Below are 19,146 nucleotides of genomic sequence, written 5' to 3' on the forward strand. Positions count from 1 at the left end.
TAAATATTAAGTAATCAGGATCCTGTTTACTGCATGGTATAATTCTTTAACACTGAGACTTTAAAATGTAATTATTATTGCAACATTCTCTGTAATCAAAGAAACGTTTTATTTTCCTTCTAGATGTTGAACGCAGGCGCATATATGACATAATGAATGTTCTAGAAAGTCTTCATATGGTGAACCGGCTAGCCAAAAACAAATATGCTTGGCATGGATGTCATAATCTTAAAAGAACACTACAGGTTTTGAAAAAAGTGGCTGAGGAGAACAAGTACCTGCAGCAAATTCAGTTGATTAAAAAAAGAGAATGTGAAGAAGAGCCTGAGAAGAATGATCAGAGGACTGAGTTGATGGCGAAGCAGGATATTCCAAGCAACTATATGGATATGAGCTTTGTTGAACTTCCTGGGATGGAGTTTCGAGGAGGTAATAGTTTGCTGGGTTTCCATAGTTCTTATGTTAATTCTTTCCTATTTCATGAAACTTGATTTTTTTGTGCGTTTTAAACGTATAAAAAATGGATGCATTCCACCAAGTGTGATCTTAACAGTAGAAATGAGTAAATGTTTAGTAGCACCTTAAAGACTAACAAAATTTGTGGTAGGGTATGAGTTACTGCTCACTTTTTCAGTGTTCTATCTTAACATAAGAGCCATTGAAAAGAATGGAAGTGGCATAGTAACAGTATTTGAGGTGCAGTCTAAGCGAGATAGAACATTATTGTTAAAGCTTGGAGTGGCTTCAAGATAAAGATGTGTTTATCTTGTGTCTTTGTGCAGCTTCAGTAAACAGTCGTAAAGACAAGTCATTAAGAGTGATGAGTCAGAAATTTGTGATGTTGTTCCTTGTATCAGTCCCTCAAGTTGTGAATCTTGAAACTGCTGCTAAAGTTTTGATTGGTGAAGACCATGCTGAGAATTTAGATAAAAGCAAGTTTAAAAGTAAGTAAGAGAAACTGCAACTTATATGCGTCTGTGTGTCCTATACTGTATTTGGTTTGAGCTTCTGTCTTAAAAAAGAGAGACGTTGCTCACTTTTTTTTGTAATCCACAAAATTAAAATAATTCCCACTTTCCCAAACAAATACATTGCATTTTAACTATATTGAAAATATATTTAGCTGGGGGCTGTTGTTGCAGAAGAGTAAAATGTGTACACATCAGTAGGTTCCTGAACTCTTCTCTTGGGAAGAGATGGAAGCATAATTTTTCTAAATTTTACAATATTGAACTCTGTTTGTTAGTTAAGTAGCAGAGCTACATCTTCCTTAGCCTTTTAAATTTGTTTCAGCTAAAATCCGGAGACTATATGATATTGCTAATGTTCTCGGTAGCCTTGATCTAATCAAGAAAGTTCACGTTAAAGAAGAAAAGGGCCGCAAGCCAGCATTTGAATGGATAGGACCAGATGTTTTTGCAGATGTTCAGGGTAGGTGTACTGTTATTTCTATATTCTACATTAGAATTGGTATTCTAACCAAACTTCCAACTAACCAAAAGAAGAAATGGCAGTTTTGTCTTGTATCCATAGAGATAACAGCTGGCTTGATACAGCTGTTTAGCATACTAACAACTTCAATAAAAGTGGTGAGTTTTTAATATCATGCACAATTTGCATCATGTATTTATGTAGTTATTTATTTATAGATGCATCGTCTGTACATTCGCCCTCTAGTATTGCTCTATCTCATCCTGTGGACCAGGAGACTTCCAAAGATCATTGTTCCAAGAACCTTTTCCCCACAAGATGTAAACAAGGCTTCACACGGCATCCATCCTTAATAAAATCGGCAAAAAATGATCATAGAAAAACTCATTCTGCTCCAAGCAGTCCCATCAAGAAAAACACAAGTATGTACTTGAAAAAGATTCCGCTCTGTATTACCCTGCAGCCACCTGAAATATTGAATAGACATTCTGTCATGCTGAATACAATGTTGTTTGTTCTATCTCTTTGCACTGGGGAAGGGGGGCAGTGGGAGCACATGCTCATTTGCCAGAAAAAGGCTGTACATAATTTATTTGTTTCTGAGATTAGACTGACCAAAGCATAGCCAATCCATACATCTGCACTGAGCTCCAGAAGCCTAGAAAGACCAATAGTGTTCAATTCCCAGTGCTACTTAAGGTTCCTTTATGCTTTCATATGTGTGTGTGAAAAACTACAAAGCAGTTTTTCATTGCACAGGTTCCTGTTGTTTGAAAAAATAGGTGATTTTTAAATTACCTCTTGTGGCGCAGGGTGGTAAGGCAGCCGACATGCTGTCTGAAGCTCTGACCGTGAAGCTGGGAGTTCAGTCCCAGCAACCGCCTCTAGGTTGACTTAGCCTTCCATCCTTCCGAGGTTGGTAAAATGAGTACCCAGCTTGCTGGGGGGTAAAACGGTAATGACTGGGGAAGGGAATGGTAAAGCACCCTGTATTGAGTCTGCCAGGAAAATGCTAGAGGGCGTCACCCCAAGGGTCAGACATGACTTGGTGCTTGCACAGGGGATACCTTTACCTTTATGCTGAATTTCATGGTCAATTGACAGCCATGCATACATTACATTTCAGTCTTCTCTTTTGCATGTGTTTTTCATTTTTTTTCTTTTTGAAGATGTTTCCATTTAGTAGGCCTAGAAGTGAAGCATGATATACTCAAGCCTGGGAATCTTTAAATCTCAGGTAGCAAGGATGAAAAAGATCTCCGCCTCAGTTCTGAGAGGACTGCTGCAAGTTAAGCTACATTGGCCTAGGTGTTAAGATATATCATCTGTGTGTAGATTCCTTCAGTTGGGCCAGGAGTCTGGGCTATGTACTGCATGACAGACACCCTACCAGAAAGAATGGTAGACTCAGAAAAGAGGACTCAGTGGCCATGAATTGCTCAAACCAGTTTTAAACTTCACAAACTATATGGTTCTAGTAAAATCTTTTTGTTTATTTTCCCCCCAAAAGGTCATATTCCATCAAGTGTTCCCAGCAAGATGGCTCAACTTGCTGCAATTTGCAAACAGCAATTAGATGAGCAATCAAGGTATGTTTGTCAAAGCTGTATAGAGCGATGCCATCTTGATTGCTTTGTGAATGTATGTCAAACCAACCACTTAAATCGGACAACTCTCAGCTAGCGATTTATGCCAGAATCTCATAACTGTTTAGGTTATGATTATGTATTGCCACAAATGCTAAGACTGCTCCATAACTGCCTTTAAACAGTTGAACTAGAAATAGTGATTTGGAGTCTGTGATACATCAGCAGGAGGAACAGATTTTTGCTGCATTCCCTTCACTCCAGCAGTCCCATTTGCCCCCGGGAAAGAGAATGTGTGGGTTTGCAGGACCTACATGAACAAACAGGCACATGAGCAGGTGCTGCAGTGAGGTGGATGACAAAGGCATTCCCTCTTCTTGCAGAAAATCCATATCCATCAGTGACTCCTATAAAATTGCTGGATCTAAGCCACCGACTTTGATGTAAGAGAAGTGTTGTGCAACCCTTTCATTTCTAAATAAGCAAAACCAGATCCTTTGTGTCTTGTTCTTTTATTAACAAAGCAATTTTGAATGACAATATTTTAACATAATGTGTTTTCCCCCCCTTAGGGAACTGCAAAAGACAAAACTGAGATTGGCATCCACTCCTTTGCCGTGTACTCTGGCTTTGCAACCTGAATCTTGTTTGAAATCTGAAACATTCGTGTTACCTTCACATGTAAAGGTCCATAGTTCAGCGTCTCCACCAGTACTACCTCATCTCCATTCCAACGTGTCGTACACAATGTATGTGCATCCACCCCAAACACAGATAGCAACAGCATGCAATCCAAGTTTTACAGTGCAGCCTGTTCCCTGTGCTAATGTGTTTGGAATCAAATACCCTGCAGAAACTGGTTCAAAAACAGTACCTGGTAAAATTCGTGCTGAAGGTGATGACACCAACTTGGGAGAGAGTGATGCTCATGCTAACAGTGAGAGCACTGAGTCTGCCAAGAAGCACGAAGGTTCCAAAAATGACTGTACGCCAGAGAAATTTCTTAAAAGATGTAAATTAGTACTGGAGTATAGTCCTGTTAAAAAATTTAAAAGTGAGGAGGCAAAGCTTCAAGACACATTACTGGTAAGCCGTGTAAAAGTGTATTCTCTTTAAAATACTGAATGATGGAGAACAGGGACAAATGAAATGCATGACATCTCACTAGGCAAGCAAATCCCAAATTGAGTGTTGTGAGATATAATTCAGTTGAGGCCAAAACATCCAGCCATAAAGGAGACTCTGCTTTGTCTTACTATTCCAGTCACTTCTAATGAAAGTAACTCCTCTCGGTCTCTGAATCCAGTGTGGTTTAGAGCATTGTGTCTCCATGCAGAGGCAGCCGTGACTTGGATGGCCCAGGCCCAGTCTCATCAACTCTCGAAAGCTAAGCAGGTCAGCCCCGGCTAGTGTTTGGATGAGAGGCCTCTAAGTAATATCAAGGTTGGGCCATAGAAGCAGGCAACGGCAAACCATCTTAAGATGTCTCTTGCCTTGAAAACTCTGTGGGTCACCTTAAGCCAGCGATGACTTGATGGCACTTTCCACAGAGGCACTTTTCTTAGAGGAGGCTATTATTTGTCTACATAACTGGACTGAGATTATTTGCACTGGGATTGTTTGCCTCAAATTGTGCTCCTTTTTATTAAATATATGTATACACACATATAGAGCCTCTTGTGGCGCAGAGTGGTAAGGCAGAAGACATGCTGTCTGAAGTTCTGCCCATGAGGCTGGGAGTTCAATCCCAGCATCCGGCTCAAGGTTGACCTGGCCTTCCATCCTTTTGAGGTCGGTAAAATGAGTACCCAGCTTGCTGGGGGGTAAACGGTAATGACTGGGGAAGGCACTGGCAAACCACCCCGTATTGAGTCTGCCATGAAAACGCTGGAGGGTGTCACCCCAAGGGTCAGACATGACTCAGTGCTTGCACAGGGGATACCTTTACCTTTATACACACATATACACACATTCCCAAACTTCAAGTCTCACTGCAGGACTCCCTAGTTATTCTGAAGGAAGTTTATCAGTGTGCAAGAAGGTGCAGCTAGCTGGACCATGGTCCTCAGGTGAAAAGGATGCAAAACTATTACGAAAGGAGTTCTCTTGCAGATACTGAGATACCTACATGTAAAGCCAGGCACCCATTTCATTGTCCCTGGTCAAACCTTCTGGAAAACATGAAGCAGCTTTTTAGAGCTCAACAAGTATCTGTCATGTGTTTCATCAAGTATATATGCTTCTGTAACAGCTCTCTTTGTGCTTTGTATAAGTGCACCATCTCTTCCTCCCTTTCTGATTACTTTTTCTATCATGTTTTGTAATATGCTATTTCCTACCGCTTGGGGTCGGCTTTTCCTCTCTGCTCCTCAAACCAGCATCTTCTGCTTAAAAACCTAGTTCTTTAATAAGTTCGTACTTGTATCAAGCTACTGTTGCCTTGTCTGCCCCTAACCTATCCTTGCCATCCGTTTGTCATCCCTGTCCTTGGTTCTGCCAGCCTTACTAAATTCTGTAAGCTAGAAATCTTGATGTTTTTAGTGGCTGGTTGGCAGCACTGAAAAAGACCTGCAAATGGTCGATCTGCCAGAATTACCACACTGGGGGTCTCCTTTTGCAGAAATATACCCCATGTAAGGATAACAATGAAAAGCAGGACATGAGTTGAACTGTGTGGCTTGTTCTGGACTGATGCTGATGATCCTCAAGTAGCTACCCTGAATGCAACAATAAGCTCCTAAGCAGGAATTATGTTTGTGTGCAGTAGGTAGTTACAGGCACATGTAGATTTGGAAGGTAGTGATAAAGTGATGAAGAATTGGGAGAAGATGAGATAGCGTGCAGATTCAAAGCATGATACATTGTGAGAACTGTAAGCAGCTTTGCTGGGGGATGGGGAGGGTGATTTTGAAGCTGGTTGAAATAATTCCTGTGAGAAAGACTATCAGATTATTGTGTCCTAAACTTTCATAAATTGGGCTCCGGTCTCTGAAAGCTTATGCCACAATACATCTGTTAGTCTCTAAGGTCCATTGGCTGCGAATCTCATTAGCCCCAAACAATACTGTATAACTATTTAAAGGAAGCATTCTTTTCCCAGGAACCAGGCAAAATGTTTCCATTCAGCATTTCTGTTTTTCTAAGAAGATGTAGTCTGTTGCCCTTCCAGGTACAGATAGCTATGGAATTTTGAGAACTGTCAAAAGCTATCTCTTAGCCTTACCCTGCCATCCAGTCCCTATGGGACGCAAATTATGACCTATCATACAAGTGGATGCTTTGCAGGAAGAAAAGAAAGGTTAGGAAAGTGGAAAGGTAAATATAGAGGAAGAGATGATTCTTATATACCTCTTTTCTCTCCCCAAAGGAGTCTCAAGCAACTTACAGTCGCCTTCCCCTTCCTGTCCCCACCACAGACACCCTGTGAGGTGGGTGAGGTTGAGAGAGACCTAATATCACTGCTCAGAACAGTTTTATCAGTGCCGTGGCAAGCCCAAGGTCACCCAGCTGGCTGCATATGGGGGAGTGCAGAATTGAACCAGATTAGAAGTCTTGTTGTTGTTATGTGCGAAGTCGTGTCCGACCCATCGCGACCCCATGGACAATGATCCTCCAGGCCTTCCTGTCCTCTACCATTCCCTGGAGTCCTTTTAAGTTTGCACCTACTGCTTCAGTGACTCCATCCATCCACCTCATTCTCTGTCGTCCCCTTCTTCTTTTGCCCTCGATCGCTCCTAGCCTTAGGCTCTTCTCCAGGGAGTCCTTCCTTCTCATGAGGTGGCCAAAGTATTTGAGTTTCATCTTCAGGATCTGGCCTTCTAAAGAGCAGTCAGGGCTGATCTCCTCTAGGACTGACCGGTTTGTTCGCCTTGCAGTCCAAGGGACTCGCAAGAGTCTTCTCCAGCACCAGAGTTCAAAAGCCTCAATTCTTTGACGCTCGGCCTTCCTTATGGTCCAACTTTCGCAGCCATACATTGCAACTGGGAATACCATAGCTTTGACTAAACGCACTTTTGTTGGTAGGGTAATGTCTCTGCTTTTTAGGATGCTGTCTAGATTTGCCATAGCTTTCCTCCCTAGGAGCAAGCGTCTTTTAATTTCTTTGCTGCAGTCCCCATCTGCAGTGATCTTGGAGCCGAGGAAAATAAAATCTGTCACTATCTCCATTTCTTCCCCATCTATTTGCCAGGAATTGAGAGGGCCGGCTGCCATGATCTTTGTTTTCTTGATGTTGAGTTTCAAGCCAACTTTTGCACTCTCCTCCTTCACCCGCATCAACAGGCTCTTTAGTTCCTCTTCACTTTCTGCCATTAGAGTGGTATCATCTGCATATCTGAGGTTGTTGATATTTCTCCCTGCAATCTTGATCCCAATTTGTGACTCCTCTAATCCCGCCTTTCTCATGATGTGCTCCGCATACAAGTTAAATAGGCAAGGCGACAGTATACAGCCTTGCCGAACTCCTTTCTCAATTTTGAACCAATCCGTGATTCCATGTTCAGTTCTCACTGTTGCTTCTTGACCTGCATATAAATTTCTCAAGAGACAAATAAGATGCTCTGGTATTCCCATCTCTTTAAGAACTTGCCACAATTTGTTGTGCTCCACACAATCAAAGGCTTTAGCATAGTCAATGAAGCAGAAGTAGATGTTCTTCTGGAACTCCCTAGCTTTTTCCATGATCCAGCGTATGTTGGCAATTTGATCTCTAGTTCCTCTACCTCTTCGAAATCCTGCCTGTACTTCTGGAAGTTCTCGGTCCACATATTGCTGGAGCCTAGCTTGTAGGATTTTGAGCATAACTTTGCTAGCATGAGAAATGAGTGCAATGGTGCGGTAGTTTGAACATTCTTTGGCATTGCCCTTCTTTGGGATTGGAATGTAAACTGACCTTTTCCAATCCTGTGGCCATTGCTGAGTTTTCCAAATTTGCTGGCATATTGAGTGTAGCACTTTTACTGCATCGTCCTTTAAGATTTTGAATAGTTCAACTGGAATGCTGTCACCACCACTAGCTTTATTGTTGCTCAGACTTCCTAAGGCCCATTTGACTTCACATTCCAGGATGTCTGGCTCCAGGTCAGTAACTACCCCACTGTGGTCATCAGGGATGTTAAGCTCGCTCTTGTATAGTTCTTCTGTATAATTTTGCCACCTTTGCTTAATCTCTTCTGCTTCTGTGAGGTCCCTACCATTTTGGTCCCTTATCATACCCATCTTTGCATGAAACGTTCTCTTCATATCTCCAATTTTCTTGAAAAGATCTCTGGTCCTCCCCATTCTATTGTTTTCTTCTATTTGTTTGCACTGTTCATTTAAGAAGGCATTCTTATCTCTTCTAGCTTTTCTCTGGAATTCTGCATTCAATTGGGTGTATCTTTCTCTTTCTCCCTTGCCTTTCACTTCCCTTCTCTCCTTAGCTATTTGTAAAGCTTCCTCAGACAGCCATTTTGATTTCTTGCATTTCTTTTTCTTTGGGATGGTTTTAGTTGCTACCTCTTGTACAATGTCGCGAACCTCCGTCCATAGTTCTTCAGGCACTCTGTCTATCAGATCTAATTCCTTAAATCTATTTGTCACCTCTACTGTATATTCGTCGGGGATATGATTTAGTTCGTACCTGAGTGGCCTAGTGCTTTTCCCTACTTTCTTCAATTTAAGCCTAAATTTTGCAACAAGAAGCTCATGATCTGAACCACATCAGCTCCTGGTCTTGTTTTTATTGCCTGTATAGAACTTTTCCATCTTTGGCTGCAGAGCACATAGTCAATCTGATTTCTGTGTTGACCGTCTGGTGATGTCCATGTGTAGAGTCGTCTCTTGGGTTGTTGGAAAAGAGTGTTTGCTATGACCATTGAATTCTCTTGACAAAATTCTACCAGCCTGTGCCCTGCTTCATTTTGTACTCCAAGGCCAAACTTGCCTGTTATCCCAGTTATCTTTTGGCTTCCTACTTTAGCATTCCAATCCCCCATGATGATAAGCACATCATTTTTTGGCGTTGCTTCTATAAGGTGTTGTAGGGCTTCATAGAACTGATCAACTTCATCCTCTTCAGCAGCAGTGGTTGGGGCATAGACCTGGATCACTGTGATGTTGAATGGTTTGCCTTGGATTCGAACTGAGATCATTCTGTCATTTTGGGGATTGTATCCCAAGACTGCTTTTCCTACTCTCTTATTGATTATGAAGGCTACTCCATTTCTTCTGCGAGATTCTTGTCCACAGTAGTATACCTGATGGTCATCTGAATTAAATTCACCCATTCCTGTCCATTTTAGTTCACTGATTCCTAAAATGTCGATGTTCAGTCTTCTCATTTCTTGTTTAACCACGTCCAGCTTGCCTTGATTCATGGATCTGACGTTCCAGGTTCCTATGGAAAAAAAGTCTTTACAGCATCGGACTGTCTTTTCGCCACCAGTTACTTCCACAACTGAGCGTCCTTTCGGCTTTGGCCCAGCCGCTTCATTCATTCTGGCGCTACTCGTACTAGCAGTCTGCTCATCCCCAGTAGCATATTGGACACCTTCCGACCTGAGGGGCTCATCTTCCGGCGTCATATCGTTATGCCTATTGGAACTGTCCATAGAGTTTTCATGGCAAAGATACTGGAGTGGTTTGCCATTTCCTTCTCCAGTGGATCACCTTTTGTCAGAGCTCTCAGCTATGACCTGTCCGTCTTGGGTGGCCCTGCACGGTATAGCTCATAGCTTCACTGAACTACGCAAGCCCCCTTGCCACAACAAGGCAGCGATCCTTGAAGGGGGTTAGAAGTCTTAACATATGAATATTAGCTTAAAACTAGACTCAGCTATTTTAAAAAATTGTTTAATCTTCTAAATTATTATAAAGAATTTTCAACGATATGGGTGAAAGCTTGTAATGCAAGATGACATCCTAAGAGCACTTTCCTGGAAATTGAGCCCAACTGAATAGATTTGACCAGGAGTCTGTGTAGGCCTGCTTAGGATGGCACTCCATAGCATTTATTAATTAGTTTAGTGTTGGCGCATTAATTCCTTTAAAAAACACCAACAGTACAAATCATATCCAATGGTTGTTGTGGTTTTCCCAGGCTGTGAGGCCATTGTCTGGTAATTTTAGTCCCTGTCATATCATCAGTAATTTTGGCTGGCATCTTCAGAGGTAGGACATGACAGGATGGGAATTTGAATATCCAAGGAATCAAAGTCAGCATGTGTGGAGATGCTTGTTAGTACAGTATGTAAAACTGAAAACTTGACCTGTTTGGAAGACAGGCTTGTATCCCATTTCATGGTTTTTACGACTGTTCTAGTGTTCTTTTTGTGCTTCTTGTATGTATTGGAGGTATTAGTGGTTTTTACCTAGCGATTGTCTGCAGATTAAGGTGGTTGTATTGCTGGTGGAGTTAGTTTTGATGAAATAACTTTATTATCACTGCTTTAATTTGTATTTTTAAACATTCTATCTTTTGTTTAGAGCTACCTTAAACAGATTTTTGGGAGACGTGATGTGCAAAGAGCTTAATAACTAAGACTTTTTCCCCTTAGGGAGAATCCATTAAGAATTCAAACACCCAGTCTTCCATAACTTTACATCTGGACCAGGAAGTCTTAGTTTCATCAGCAGAACAAAATAAATACAAAAGCATGAAGCAAAGCAGGGGAGATAAATCTGAGCAGCAGAAGCAGAGAAATAGTTTGGGCAATGACAGCACAGGACTCCCAGCTCCGGAGTTGCCTGCACACAAGGTATATAAGCCCTTCATTGCAGGGTGGGTTCATTTGAATTGGTGACTTTACTGACCAAGGAAAAATGCCAGTAGACCAATTTTTCTATTTATTCTTTATCTTTTATATAGCTCTCTCAGCCCCACCTACCTCATAGGACATCTGTTGTGGGGGGAAGAAGGGAAGGTGATTATAAGCTGTTTTCAGATTTCTTTGGCTGGTGAAAATGTTCTTTTCCTCCTCTACCTCCCCTCCCCCTCCTCCTCCTCCTCCATCTTCTCCTGTACCAGTGGTACTTTCTTTCAGTGCAAGGCACCCAAGCTTGATGACAGGGTGTTATCCACTGAAGAAAAGCAATTCTATTGGTGCAGCCCTAAAATGATCTCAAGTTCAGGCTTTAAGAGTTGCTGTGTGGTGTTCAGGTTTCACTTTGGCTGGTTATATCTAAATACCCTCTTTAGCCAGCCTGCATTTTTTAAGCCTGACTTAAATTTTTGACATCTAATATTTTAAATGATGGATTTTATATCCACCTTGCTTCTCTCTAATAATAGGTGCTCATTTATTAACAGTTTGGGGTAGTGGTTAGGACTGCCAACTTCTAATTTGGCGAGCTGGGTTTGATTCCTTGCTCCTCCCACGTGCAGCCAGCTGGGTATCTTTGGGCTAGTCACAGTCCTGTTAGAGCTAGTCATACAGAGCAGTTCTATCAGAGCTGTGTCAGCCCCACCTACCTCACAGGGTATCTGTTGTGGGGAGAGGAAAGGAAAAGCGATTGCAAGCTGCTTTGAGACTCCTTCAGGTAGAGAAAAGTGGCATATAAGAACTAACTCTTCTTCAGTACCAGAATATCTGGACTGCTTGTTCCTACATAAGCCTTCTCTTCAGCTACAGGATGGGGCCCAACCATCAGAGGTGAGGCATGCAGCCTCAAGGGACCGGCCCTTCTTGGTGGCTGTGATTGCTTTGGATGCTTCCTCCCTGCAGCAGCTTACCTGGAGCCCAGTTTCTCTAGCTTTAGGCAAAGTTGTTTTTATGCAGGCTCTGGATTATCCCCTCCTCCCCACCCCCCTGCCCACTTTCCTTAAGATGTAATTATTTGGCTTGCAATACTGATGAGCTGATTATAGATTCATTTTCCCTCCCTCTCTGCTGGGATTATGCTGGCTTTTGTTGGTGGTTTCAGATCACGTGTAGTCAGATTTTTATGATTTGAAAGTGATGTTTTGTGTTTCATTGTGGTACGCTGCCTCAGAAATAACTTGCTGATAAGTAAGTATGTATAAGTGGGAAAGGTGTTTTTTCCCCCTTGAGAGGATTATTGAGATTTTTTTTTGTAACAAAAGAAATAACCACATTTCTAAGTGCTCTAACTAAATAGATTCACAGTTCTAATTCAGTGAGGTTCAAAGTCGACTAACTGATTAGTCCTTAAATAAAAGTACACACTATCTAAATAATAAATGGAAATTTTGATACACTGGCATTTTTCTGGGTGATTAGTCACATAGAATACAAGTCTGGATAGGGAAGGATAAACTGCATTCCATAGTTACCCTTTTTAACGTTCTTGGTGTTTTTTCCTGCCCTTCATTGCTGTTAAGCTGGCTGGTTTTTGCATGGATGTGCAGTCCACCGAATAATGTGTGATTGGTGAATGGAGGCACATGATATGGGGTCATACATACCTCAGGTACCTTCTGCTTTTATATACGGTACCATAGGACAGTACAACATTAAGCTTGTTTCCTCTCCTGCTGTGTTTGATGCTGTTCTATCTTTTATTATTTAGTATCTGACTTTACTGCTCTGTATGTGGGAATTTAGTAATGAAAGCGGCTATGGAAAAGGAATAAAATTAAAATAAGGAGCGTGGTATGATTTTTTGTTGGAGATGATATTGCCATTCACAATTCAGTGTTTATTTTCCATACATGATGTCAGTGAACACCAAAAATAAGATTTCCATTAATATATGATCGAACCGTGCCTTAATATTCATTTCTGTTGGGCCATACTTTCTATGAGAGAGTTAAAGCATTCGCAATGCAGTCCTGTGCAGAGTCCATTCATTGAAAGAAATGCTTTATAGGACTGCACTGTTCATTTGTTAGAGAAGGATTTACATGACAAAAATATGCTGCTGCAATGATACAATGCCACTGCAATGGCTGAACTATCTTGACAGGAAATCCATGTTTGTCTGAAATATTTATAAATAGCATATTTACCCTTCGTCCCGTCCCCCCCCCCCCCAGGTTTGGTTTCCTTCAAGTTACCTTATACCTCTTCCTCAATGCACCCAACATGACAATGAGATCACTGTTTCTAACAAAGGGAAAGCGGAGATGTGCTTAACAGAACGAAAGTCCTACAGTTCTGCTGGTGGGTATTATTTTATTATGTTTCATGTATAAGTTAAAGACATCTTGAGTCCTATATGTGTCGAAAGGAAGCTTATGAGTATAATAATAAAGAATAAGTACCTCTGGTGTATCCCAGAGCTCATTTCAGTCTCTTTCTATCTTGTCTCCTATTGGTGACAGATTATTTATTACTTTTTCGTCCTGTCCTTCAAAGGAGCCCCCCCCCCTCCTTTGGAATGAGCTCCCAGAGCAGATCAGGACCCTGAACTGACCAACCGTGGGACTGTTAAAATGTTGACGTTGTTAATTAAACTGTTATAATGTTGAAGCTGTTAAACACTGTTAACTCTGTTACTCATTTGACATGGTTATTGTATTGTTCCTTGTTCCCCGTGTTCCATGTAAACTGCCTTGAGCCACAGGGGAGGGCGGTATATAAATAATAAATAAATAAAGTTCTCTTTTCATCACTTGTGTAGGAGAATAAAAGAGTAGCACTTGTTTATCCCTAGACTTGTGAATTTTTTATTTAATTCTGTTGGGCACTCCAGTCTTCCTTGTTATGCTTTCACTCACTGTTTGCAGTGTTAAAATGGCACCAAGTCATAGCTGACTTATAGTGACCCTGTGGGTTTTCAAGGCAAGGGACATTCCAAGGCAGTTTGCCATTGCCTGCTTTTGCCTCACAACCCTGGTATTCCTTTGCAATCTCCCATCCAAACACTAGTCAGCATTGACCCTGCTTAACATTTGAGACCTGACAAGATCAGTCTAGCCTGGGCTATCCAGGTCAGGGCTTTGCAGTGTTGGCTTTCCACATCTGGTGTAGCATCCGTGACCCTAGAATGATGGAGTCAGTCAGTTTCCACACAGGACTGGCAAAGTACCTGTAGCCTCTATCCCTTCTGTATTTAAAAGTACACTGCCCTGCTGTCTTAGTATCTCTAAAAAAAATCTTCATTTGGGATATTAAGTGTTCTTTGTGGATTTGAATCGACGTGTACTTTCAGGAAGAAGCTAGGAGGATTAACATTAATTCTCTTATGCAGTGAAATGTATCTCCTAAAGCCCAATATGCCCAAATAGTTATTCCTTGTCTGCACTGCAAGAACTTCTTCATGTCTAGACAATCTGAATGATAGGGCCTTTCTCATGGCATAATGGTTTGCTCTCTCTCTCTTCCCTGGCATAGGTGGCATTCCAGTGACATCTGGATTTACAGCAGTTAATCTCCCTGCTTTTCATATAACACCCATGAATCTAATGTTACCAGCATCTTCTGTACCCACCATTCCTGTGGTAAACAGCACTATTCTTCCTCCAGTGTCTCATGCTAATCCCATCCAGGCCCCAAGTTCTTCTGTCCTGAACTTTACACTACAGCACTTGGGACTTATTCCAGCTGCCATGCAAATATCTGCAGATACAGGACTTGGAACTGCCCTGATCCATCAAGGAGCAGAATGTCTTCGTTCTGTCTCTAAAAATGTAGATTCAAAGCAAGGGAAAACACTCGAGCGCAGCCATGAGTTAAACGGCAAACAAGTTCTAACAATTCCATTACAGCAGGTAAGAGGCCTCCTTTGTATCTTTTGACTTAAATTTTGTGCAGTAGGTACTGCATTTGATACGGTAAACACTAAATGTTTCTTGAAGCTGCTCTGTACAGTTGTCAACCTGTGGATGGCTACTTGTTTGGGCTATTCCAGGTTGCAAGTTCAGAATCTAATGTTTAAATGCCAGGAAGGGGGCCAGACTAAAACTTTTTGAAATACTAACAGTCCATGGGCTATGTCTAGCCTACGGGAGCTTATTCCATAGGCAGTAAATTTCTGTTGCCACCATGTGGCAGTTTACTTATAGTTCTAGAACTGATTGTTGTGCAAGTGTGATAAAGCCTTGTGCATTGCTGATACCTGTTTTAGAAACAGCACACATCTGTGCTGTGGTCTTTACCTCATAACCTCTGTAGCTTTCCAATTGACTGCAGAATCCAAAGCTTGAAACAAGCCAGAACTGTAGAATGATTAGGTGAGATATAGAGAAGGTAAAGAAACAATTCATTCTAATTCAGTAAACATTTAAAAAAAAACAATTTTTCGTTTTTAAGGATAGATTAGAAAAAAGGAGAAATGGGAAGAAAAAAGGAAGGGAGTCAAATAACAACTTGATAATACATCGATACTAGTGTTCTTGTCCAATATTAATCATAACCACTTATAAATATACTTAAGCCTATTGCCTATTTGTTAATAAATTCTGTATAATAATTCCAGCACTCTTGAAATTCTTCAATCGGTCTTGATTTGAACACCAGCTGTTCACCATGTAAATGAGAATTATTTTGTTTAAAGCAGCAGTACTTCCTTTGTTAAACTCTACAGAGGATCTTGAAAAATTGCAAGATCATAGCCAAAGCTAAAGTCATGTTAACATCTTTCTCACAAATTTTCTGTTACCTGAAAAAGCATAAGATTGTCAGTTAATATAAAGCAGGGTCTTTTTTTTTTAAAAAAAAAAGCCTTTTAGAGCATGTGTGGTTGCTGAGCAGATTTGAACTTGACTGTTGGCCTGGCTTTGTGGGTTAGGGTTAAATTTGGAGAAATACAGGAACTTTAATGAGACTGTAATCAAAACTGAATTAGCTTTTTAAAAAAATAGCGCACCCTAATGCTGGAAATTCATTTGTATATTAATCTAAATAAATTTATTTATCAAGGAGTAAACAGACAGGATCAATTCTCTTTCTAGTGAATACAGAGGGAGACTTTATCTAGGGTCTACACAGATAGCTGAGTTATGTGGCAGCTTGAAGACAAATATGCCTTTTTTGGAAGGAGCTCTTGCAGGCAAGAGTCTGCTTCATCTGCTGAGGTGAAGTTTGGAGTGGGGTAAAAGATTTGTCAGTTGGTCAGATGCATGTCAGAACAATAGGGGTGTAACTCTATCAGGAGTACCTTACCTTTCATCCATGAGATTTTTCAGCAATGCCCTTTGTAATTCTTTCATTTATTTTCCTCATCCTAATACATCTGACCATGGAAACTAAACTGGGCTAATCCTGCTTGGTACTTTTTTGCCTACCTATACAGTATAGATGGTCCTGAATATTATTATTCCAAAATAAGGTGTGCAGATTTCTGCCTGCTACTTCACAAGTTATTTTGATGTAATAACACACCATTAATGTAGTTTCCCTTCTTATTCAGACAACAGTTCCTATTACATGTGGAGTTTCTCAGGGAGGTAATGAAACAGTCTTCCACGCAGCAAGCAAACCAGCCGTAGATCCTAGCTCTTGTATGTCTGCTCCTGAGTCAAATATAGATGGAAGTTCCAAGGAACATATTTAGAGCTTCATTGAAAATGTGATGCATCAACAGAAGATCATTTTTGACTTGGGAGAAAATACGGTTGATTTCATTTGAACCAATGTAATTGTAACTCTTGGTATATTTTGCATTATAAGCTAGAGGAATGTGTACCATGGAAATGATCTTGAAATGTACAGATGGCTTCTTCATCATGTGGGAATAGCTTTTTACTTACCATTCTCTTCAATTGATTTAAGCTGTTACAAGAACAAGGACATTTGTCAACATCTGTAAAAGGCTTACATTAAGAAGCATTATAAGACAACTCAGTTTAAATATCTGATCACCTAGTTGTGTAGAATAACACTGTTCTTTATTTGCACAGAAATTTACAACTTCATGAATGGTGTATTCCAAATAGCAAATGTAATATATTATTAAAACTGTGAAGATGCTGGTTATTTTAGCTACAATAACATTTAATTCTTGTATTTTAATTAATACTATTGTAAAATTTTAAATTTTAATCAGGTCTATGTAAATAAGATTTGTTTAAGGCATTAATCAATTTCTTCAAATTGTACTTTGAGTCTGAATTTTCTTGTTTTACACAAAAAGCTAGCTGGAGAAATAGTGCATAATAAAACTACCACATTATAGGTTACTTTGGACAGTGCTACGGCAAGAAGTTGTAAATACCTGCCTACCAATTGTTGTGGCCTTAACTAGGATGCCACTAACTGCCCACACACCAGTGTGGTATCTTAATGGGGCCAGATCCCAACTAGGATCAGCAAGTGTATCTGGGTCTTTACAAATGAGACATGGCTCCATTCAACAAAACATGGATTGTTAACACTTTCCCTCATCTCCCCCCTCCCTGGGATAATTATCACCAACTGGCGGGGGTTGACGAGACAAGAATATTGACTGGAAAGGACATTTCACCATTGTTTAGCTATGCTAAGGTATGTACTGCTATTTGGAACAGAGACAGGAACTGTCCTATGTAGGCATATCTTCACACCAGTTTGAGTTACAGCCAAGCTTTGTTTGTTATGAGCTGATTTGATCTTAATATTGAACCACCATTATGTTCAGTAAGCTGATCTACCTCTTGGCAGATTTTAAGGAAAGGATGCCTACCACATAATTCCATTTTGTTGCCATTAGAGAGTATAGATGTACTCTTTTTGCAAGATAAGTTCTTGGTATCTTGCTATTACTGGGAAGTTCGTTCTGTCTCACCATGGATATAAAACAGTGATTTACCCAACATGCCAACTGGATGAACTCATCAATCAGAAGCTTTTCAGATGACATTTTATCGCCAGCACATGCCAGTACTCAAGGTTACTCTAGTATGACTAAGAACCAACCCAGATGAGGCTATATGAATATAGGCAGAACCAAGTGTAATTATATTTATTTGGTTTTTATTTAGAAAGAAGAAAGGAAATAACATCACACGGGTAAAACAATATAGGAGAAAACAAAAAAGTTCCATACAGAAGTACAACCATGACAAAGAACATGGTTGGGGTCTAGAAAAAAGAAACAAACTTACTAGTGCTGGCTTCCCTGCCTGTCCACAACCCAGGTGTAATCCATTTTAATCTTTTTTCTTGGGGAAGGAAGTAGTTGAAACCAATTGTCCTAGTAATTGATATTTGATTGTTATATTAATTTTTAAAACTAATATTTAATTTAAAAATCCTATGTATTTTAATTTTAAATTTCTCATGTATGTTTACATTCTTTGTAAGCCTCCTTGAGCCTTTGCCAGGTTATAAATGTAAAAATAAAATTAGAGACCTTTTGCAAATGCTTAGAATTCCATTCTCTAGTCTAATCTGAAGGGCTTTACAGATGAACATTTTGGATTGTGTCCAGTTTGGCAATATATGGTTGAAATTTTGCAATATTTGGTTGAAATTAGATACGCCTCCCTGCTAGGATGAGCAGCCCAGAGCTTCTTAGATCTTAGTATAAAGCATTGTGCAAAATCCACCAGAATGCATCATTATACCTAAATCTCAACATGGCCAGATCTGTGGATATTTAAATCCACTGACTGGATCCGAGAGCAGATCAAAGAGATCTTTCTATAAACCTGAAAAATGTCCCAGGTTTGCAGAAAAATTAAAATCTTAAAGGGTGAGGTTATGAAGGTTGGTAGGAGGAGTGAATGAGTGAATATTAGGTTAAGGGGATGAGTAGAGAAATGATATGCTCTCTGCAGGTCCTTTTAGGTTTACCACCGTACACCTAGGCCTAGCCTGGCAGCCAGCACTATGCCACTTGGCCATTGTTTTCCTAAGGAGAGGATGCTGGGGAAAGGGGGAGTTGAAGAGGGGGCAGATAAAAGTAGCTTGGCTTGAGTGTGGGAAGGAGAGAAGGAGGGAGGAAAAGAAGAGAGGCTGGGGTGGGGGGAGGAAATATTGGGGAAGCAGAAAATGAGATGCTGCATTCCAATAGCCCATAATTGACTCATGCAGACTTTATATACCAGTCCATGGTACACAGGCATATCATGCCGTTTCCAGTGTGTTGAACTTGTTGAAACAAGGAAGGTTCTTCATCACAATAATTATGTTTGTTAGCCTGGCTCATTCAAAAGTAAACCCATCTTTTTCTGACCCAGTGCAGAGAATGCTGATAAGATACTAGGAAGCCTTCCTCTGAGAAGCTTATTTGGCCAAATGGAACAGAATCTGCAGTTAGGCTCTTCAAA

At 40.5% G+C, this 19,146-nt stretch overlaps 1 protein-coding gene across 9 annotated transcripts in view; it reads left to right on the top strand.

The window, feature by feature from the left end:
- The window catches only part of E2F8 (E2F transcription factor 8), a 28,110-nt gene extending 9,892 nt beyond the window's left edge, over nt 1-18,218 (top strand). For 8 of the 9 annotated variants that reach the window (XM_077322050.1, XM_077322048.1, XM_077322047.1 and 5 more), the window contains 10 exons: nt 124-429; nt 783-944; nt 1,294-1,431; nt 1,650-1,853; nt 2,942-3,020; nt 3,590-4,103; nt 10,553-10,753; nt 12,991-13,117; nt 14,291-14,667; nt 16,308-18,218. In XM_077322050.1, coding sequence (XP_077178165.1) covers nt 124-429; nt 783-944; nt 1,294-1,431; nt 1,650-1,853; nt 2,942-3,020; nt 3,590-4,103; nt 10,553-10,753; nt 12,991-13,117; nt 14,291-14,667; nt 16,308-16,451 — 2,252 coding nt within the window. In that variant the 3' untranslated portion in view covers nt 16,452-18,218. The remainder of the gene's footprint in view (nt 1-123; nt 430-782; nt 945-1,293; nt 1,432-1,649; nt 1,854-2,941; nt 3,021-3,589; nt 4,104-10,552; nt 10,754-12,990; nt 13,118-14,290; nt 14,668-16,307) is intronic. The other variant, XM_077322053.1, reaches the window with a different exon arrangement.
- Nucleotides 18,219-19,146: the final 928 nt, after the last annotated feature.

The sequence above is a fragment of the Paroedura picta genome, chromosome 2 (assembly GCF_049243985.1).
Source record: "Paroedura picta isolate Pp20150507F chromosome 2, Ppicta_v3.0, whole genome shotgun sequence".
In the NCBI taxonomy this organism is placed as follows: domain Eukaryota; kingdom Metazoa; phylum Chordata; class Lepidosauria; order Squamata; family Gekkonidae; genus Paroedura; species Paroedura picta.